This window comes from Aristolochia californica, unplaced genomic scaffold (genome assembly GCF_029961685.1).
Source record: "Aristolochia californica isolate CCGP_79_NKW_82.1479 unplaced genomic scaffold, dmAriCali1.0.hap1 SCAF_7, whole genome shotgun sequence".
NCBI classification, from domain to species: domain Eukaryota; kingdom Viridiplantae; phylum Streptophyta; class Magnoliopsida; order Piperales; family Aristolochiaceae; genus Aristolochia; species Aristolochia californica.
Window position 1 is genome coordinate 8,233,318 of NW_027182268.1, and position 5,612 is coordinate 8,238,929.

At 39.4% G+C, this 5,612-nt stretch overlaps 1 protein-coding gene across 4 annotated transcripts; it reads right to left on the reverse strand.

Moving 5' to 3' along the window:
• Window positions 1-3,258: 3,258 nt before the first annotated feature.
• On the reverse strand, window positions 3,259-5,274 carry LOC137937094 (myb family transcription factor PHL8-like). Of its 4 annotated transcripts, none has more exons than XM_068782154.1 (7): window positions 5,136-5,274; window positions 4,882-5,041; window positions 4,715-4,791; window positions 4,557-4,614; window positions 4,386-4,461; window positions 4,222-4,309; window positions 3,259-4,141 (listed from the first exon to the last, which is right to left on the reverse strand). In XM_068782154.1, exons 1-7 carry the CDS (start codon window positions 5,241-5,243, stop codon window positions 3,572-3,574), a joined length of 1,137 nt encoding a protein of 378 aa, XP_068638255.1. In that variant the 5' UTR covers window positions 5,244-5,274; the 3' UTR covers window positions 3,259-3,571. The 4 variants fall into 4 exon arrangements, with proteins under 4 accessions (XP_068638255.1, XP_068638253.1, XP_068638254.1 ...); XM_068782152.1 differs by having other exon boundaries at window positions 4,386-4,476; XM_068782153.1 differs by having other exon boundaries at window positions 4,222-4,291; window positions 4,386-4,479.
• Window positions 5,275-5,612: the final 338 nt, after the last annotated feature.

The following is a 5,612-nucleotide window of genomic DNA, read 5'->3' on the forward strand; positions in this document are numbered from 1 at the left end:
GTTTGCAAGTTAAAAAAGTCAATATATGGATTAAAACAAGCATCCCGCCAATGGTATTTGAAATTCCATAATGTAATTTCTTCATTCGGTTTTTTAGAAAACATTATGGATCAATGTATATACCTGAAGGCCAGTGGGAGTAAAATCTGTTTTCTTGTTTTATATGTGAATGACATTTTGCTAGCAACCAATGATAAGGGTTTTCTACATGAGGTGAAACAATTTTTCTCTAACAATTTTGATATGAAAGATATGGGTGAAGCATCTTATGTCATTGGCATTAAGATTCATAGAGACAGATTTCGAGGTATCTTAGGTCTGTCTCAGTAAACCTGTATTAATACAGTGTTAGAGAGATTTCAGATGAAAAGTTGTTCACCAAGTGTAGCTCCCATTGTGAAGGGTGATAGGTTCAATTTGAACCAATGCCCGAAGAACGACCCGAAAGGGAACAAATGAAGGACATTCCATATGCTTCTGCTGTCGGAAGACTAATGTATGTTCAGGTCTGCACAAGACCTGATATTGCATTTGTTGTTGGGATGTTGGGGCGATATCAGAGTAATCCCGGGTTAGACCACTGGAGAGCTGCAAAGAAAGTCATGCGGTACCTTCAAGGAACCAAAGACTATATGCTGATGTATACGCGGACAGACAATTTAGAAGTCATTGGTTACTCAGATTCTGACTTTGCTGGCTGTGTTGATTCCCGCAAATCAACATCAGGATATATTTTCTTGTTGGCCAGTGGAGCAATATCATGGAGGAGTGCCAAACAGACTTTGACCGCCACGTCGACTATGGAAGCCGAGTTAGTTTCCTGTTTTGAGGCTACTTCACATGGTGTATGGCTTAAGAGTTTCATTTTTGGGCTTAGAATTATGGATTCTATCTCTAGGCCATTAAGAATATATTGCGATAATTCAGCTGCTGTTTTTATGGCCAAGAACAACAAAAGTGGAAGTCGAAGTAAACACATCGACATAAAGTATTTGGCCATACGAGAATGTGTTAAAGAAAAGAAAGTGGTCATTGAGCACGTCAGCACTGACTTAATGATCGCAGATCCTTTGACTAAGGCATGCCACCGTTTAAATTCAAGGATCATGTTGTGAATATGGGACTTGGTTCCATTATGTAAATTTTTTCATTGTATGAACAATGTTATTTCAGTGAAATTCTTAATTAATGTGATGTTTTTCTCATATTTATGTGCACTTTAATTGTGAGAAAATTCATCTGTGTTGGACCAAGAGTAAACATAGGGTTTATTCATAAAGTATAAGTAATACATACATAGTAATACATGGAAGATAATACTCGTCATTAGAGGACCTATCGCCATGATTCATGTATTATTACTTTAATTCAGATTATCGATGGGTTTAAGATTATATTAGAAGTTTGGACCAAGTGGGAGAATGTAAACCGTTTTTTATGAGAAACGGTTTTCTCATTACGTGGTCTCAAACTTCTGGCAGTTGCAACTTTCGGTAGTTGCAACTCCCTCGGTAACATGAAACCATGAACCTTGATGGGAGGTTGGTTTTCGGTTAAGAATGGTTTTCGGTCCCCTGTCTCGTCACTCTTATTCCCCTTCAGTTCAGTGCCATCGCCGTTGAGTGCCAAGAGATCGGAAGCATCGAGAAAACAGAAGCGAAGGAATTTGAAGCGTATGGAAGGAGGTATGATTTATCTTCCGTTTAATTTATGAATTTCATGTTGTATTAGAAATTCATGTTTAAGAATTACATCAACTATATTTAATGGTTCAAATGGCTCAATCTTGGTGACATGTCTTAAAAATTCAATTCTTACCTTCCTATATGTATTATTTACCACATTGAACATTGGGAATAGTTGGTTTAAACGGAAAAATTGACACTCCTAATCAGTGAGCCTTAAAGGTTTAGGGCTTACCACACGGTGTAAAAGCTAGATCAGGCCAATTTAGGGTTTAGGGTTGATATGCCATACGTCAACTTAGGGTTTTTTAGAACTTTTAAAAACATATGGTGGTCTATCGTCTCTGTACAGGAAGAACATTTATGCAGAATTGGTCCGCACTGAGGAAATGGCGTTTGATGGACGGAATGCACAGTATACGACGTCATCGCCCCACTACAGAGACGTCAACCCGTCTCTGTTTGAGATCTCTGGAGAAGTACTCCAAGTTGGTAAAGTTTGTGCCCTTCTCTCAGCTTTGAATGATGTTGATGGGTCGTCATCCCTGATAGCGAGTCGAGGGCAGGTCCCGGGATTCCTTGCTTGTTGCGAGAAAGAGGGGAGGGCACATCTTAGTATCCTATCCATCATACTGTTCAGAGATTTTGACGGGACCTTGTGCACGGAGGGAGTAATAAAGAAAGAAGAAACAGAAGACAGAAGAAAGGATTCCCTCTTCTCTGATCTGGGTCAGAGTTGTCCTGGTGTAAACATGGTGCAGAAACGTGCTATAAAACTGGGTCTTCTTCTTATTTCCTGTTACCCTTTAATGGCTAATTCTCGAAGATGACAACTTAATCCAACTTGGTAATTGAGATTTACAGAACGAACAGAATTTGCGTCATTTTATTGAATGCTCAAGACTGCCAGGAAAACGGAGAAGACTTGTCCGTGCTCAAATGTGTATATTACAGTATGTGTGGAGTTTCGCAGAGATTCTTAATGGTGATATTGGAGGGACCATTCATGATGTAGTGCAAAATGCAATCATCAATGCCGTGGCTCACAGAAGATTCCTCTCTGATTTTTATTTATTTTTACTTTTTCTCTGTTCTTTTTGGCTACAAGAAACTGGATTTTTTTTTCTTGGGTTAGTTTAACTGGCAATTAACCCTTCATCAAGCTTAATCTTTCACGTCAAGAATGTTTATGCTCCAAAAGTGTCAAGATTAATCTTCAAAACTTTGATGAGTGAGATTCTTTTGACAAACATTTCCAGCGTCATTAGCGTTCAAATTGCAAATAATCATCTGTCAACATCTCTTTGCATTGTGATAACGCATCCTGAGTTTGTTCAGTTTTATCATGAACAGGATTAGTAATACATATTCCAATGGACTCTAAGACAAGTCAGATCATTTCAAATATGTCTGATGCTTTCTTCTTTTGCATCTGCAGCCCCTTCTATTCCTAACCTCTCAATAGTTTTAACTCTCCCAAGCTGTCCATCTTTAGCATCTTTTTCTTTGCTCTCCTTTACACAAGAAGAAAGCTCTTTCTTTTATGGTGGATAAGGAGCTCTTGTTAAGCATAATCAGATCAAATATATGGTATTTAATTTATAGATATGCACTTTAGTGAAACTTCAAGAACTCGGAGTGGTCAGAACTCAGAACAGAAATGAACTTCTTTAAATTAACCATATATACGTATACTCTATTTCCCATTTCTCCTCCATTGATAATGGGTAGACTTTGAACTTTGAAGTTTGAAAATCCTTTGGTTCACATGGCTATAAACAAAAGAAACATAACTAGCAGTCTTTGAAAATCCTTTGATCCACGCCTTCTGATATGCCCTGACAAGAGGATCCCAGACATGCTGGTTCTTGGAATAGACCAGAAACTCACCTCGTTTCCAGCAGTTCTAGTTCTCGAGGACCTGAATCAATCTCACCAAGATACTGGCTATTCAGATCAAGTGCTTTTGATAGTTTAATCTTTTTAGAGTTTGTATCAGTACTGTCATGCTGGAGGTGTCTCTTACTAGAGGGTTGCTCGGCACCTGTGGCATCTGATACAGTGCTGCCACTTGTTTTATCACCCAGAGGAAGATAGTTGAGGTTTTGCTTACTCGACCCATTTATCTTCCAATCAAGCTCTATTGGTAGAAGCTTACTCCCAGAAGATGTTAAGCAGCTGTCCATGGAGCAATCTGTATTCTGAGAGTGACCAAAAACTGACCTACCTCTTCCTTGTTGCTGTGAGCCCAAGTTGGATAGGTTTGTTACTAGGGAGAAAGAAGAGTCCGGGCAATCTGGGTTCACCATTGAGACCAACTCGAAGAGCTCTGCTTTAGCAGCTTCAACCCCCTTGGAGGATGAACTGTAGGCTGCAAGTGTTTCCTGAGCTTTCTTTAATACAGACTGTAAATATTTCCCTTGGGCTTCAATTCGTAGCTGCAAGTGTCTTTGCACCTGATTAATAGAAAAAATGAGGACTCAATATGATCAACGAAAAGAATCTTAAAAGTTGAAATTATCTGGACATTCCTTACTTCGATTTGTTCATGGAGTTTCTTCTGCACTTCCATTTGCACTTGCAGGGCTTTTGCAATTTCCAAACCTCTGAATAACAAGATTTTTCTAATCAATAAAGCATTTGTATTATATTCATCAAATGAATTTCACGGTAGAAATGAACGAAAGGCTTGTATCTTACTCGTTAACATTGGTTCGGGTTCCTGCGGGGCTTTCATTGTTCTTCTGAGCACTTGTAACCTCAATTGTTCTGTAATCTGCTATTGTGCAATCTTCTATAGAAACCGATCAAGACCCAGAAGAGGGATGGTAAAGCCAAGCATAAATTTCTTCTCTAAACCAATACTCTCACCTTCTTTCCTGTTGTCGCCATGGGCTTCTGACTGTTGATTCTTTCCCAGTCTATATTTCTGCATCAAAGAAGAAGAAGAAGATAACGAAGTGTAGTATTAAATTCGTGTTCATCTGGTTGTTCCACCATTAAACTAGCAATCTCAGAACCGAAGCTACCTGCAAATGGCTCTTCAAGTGGTACAACGTCAGTCCAGGAATCCCCATCTCCCTCATCACAGTTTTCGGTGTTGCTTCTGTGAAGATGTCGAAGTTATAAACAAGTACCATAATCTGTTACAGAAGAAAACAGGTGCAGAATAGACTACAGAAGAAGGTATTCTTACTGTCTGGGCCCCCTAGCTGAGAAACTGCATCCACAAAGCGCAGGTGAAGTTCTTGAGTCCATTTCAACCTGGGTTTGGCGTCGGAAGACAGAACCAAAGCCAAATCCCTCTGTCCGTGAACTGAAGCCACTCTTTTCTCTACCTGATTATGGATCATCATCTGCAACCCCATGTAAGTTAGATACAAGACTCGCTTGAGACGAAGTGGGCAATTCTTCAAACATGAAAATCGAGAAGTTTGTCCTGAATCTCACCCTCGGCTTCACAACAAGCGAGCAGTTGCCCTCTTTATATTTGGAGTTGGGCTTTGCTCCCCCGTATCTGAAAGCGGAAGTGGGTTGTGTTGAAGAGAATATATGCATGAGCTGTGGTTCTTACTTTCTCCGTCTCCCACTCTCCATGCCATTTTTTATCTTTTCAAAAAAAAATTTCCTTCTATGACTTGAAAGGGAGAGAATCTTTGATGCAGGAAACAGAGAAAGCAAGCACAGTTCAATCTAGTCTCAAAAGGAGAGAAAAGAGAAAAAAAAAGTTTAGGGATTGTTTTCTTGCTGTTTTCCCACTTCTTGCTCTTGCTCTTGCTCTTTGCTTGGATTCTCTGCTTCATCAGATGGACCCACCATAATGAATAATGGGTACAACTTTCCTCCACAGTGAGGAGGTCTATGATTTTAATGGAGTTCTTTATATGTTTTCTTCTTAAGTGCTTGAAAAAAGAATGGATATGTTAA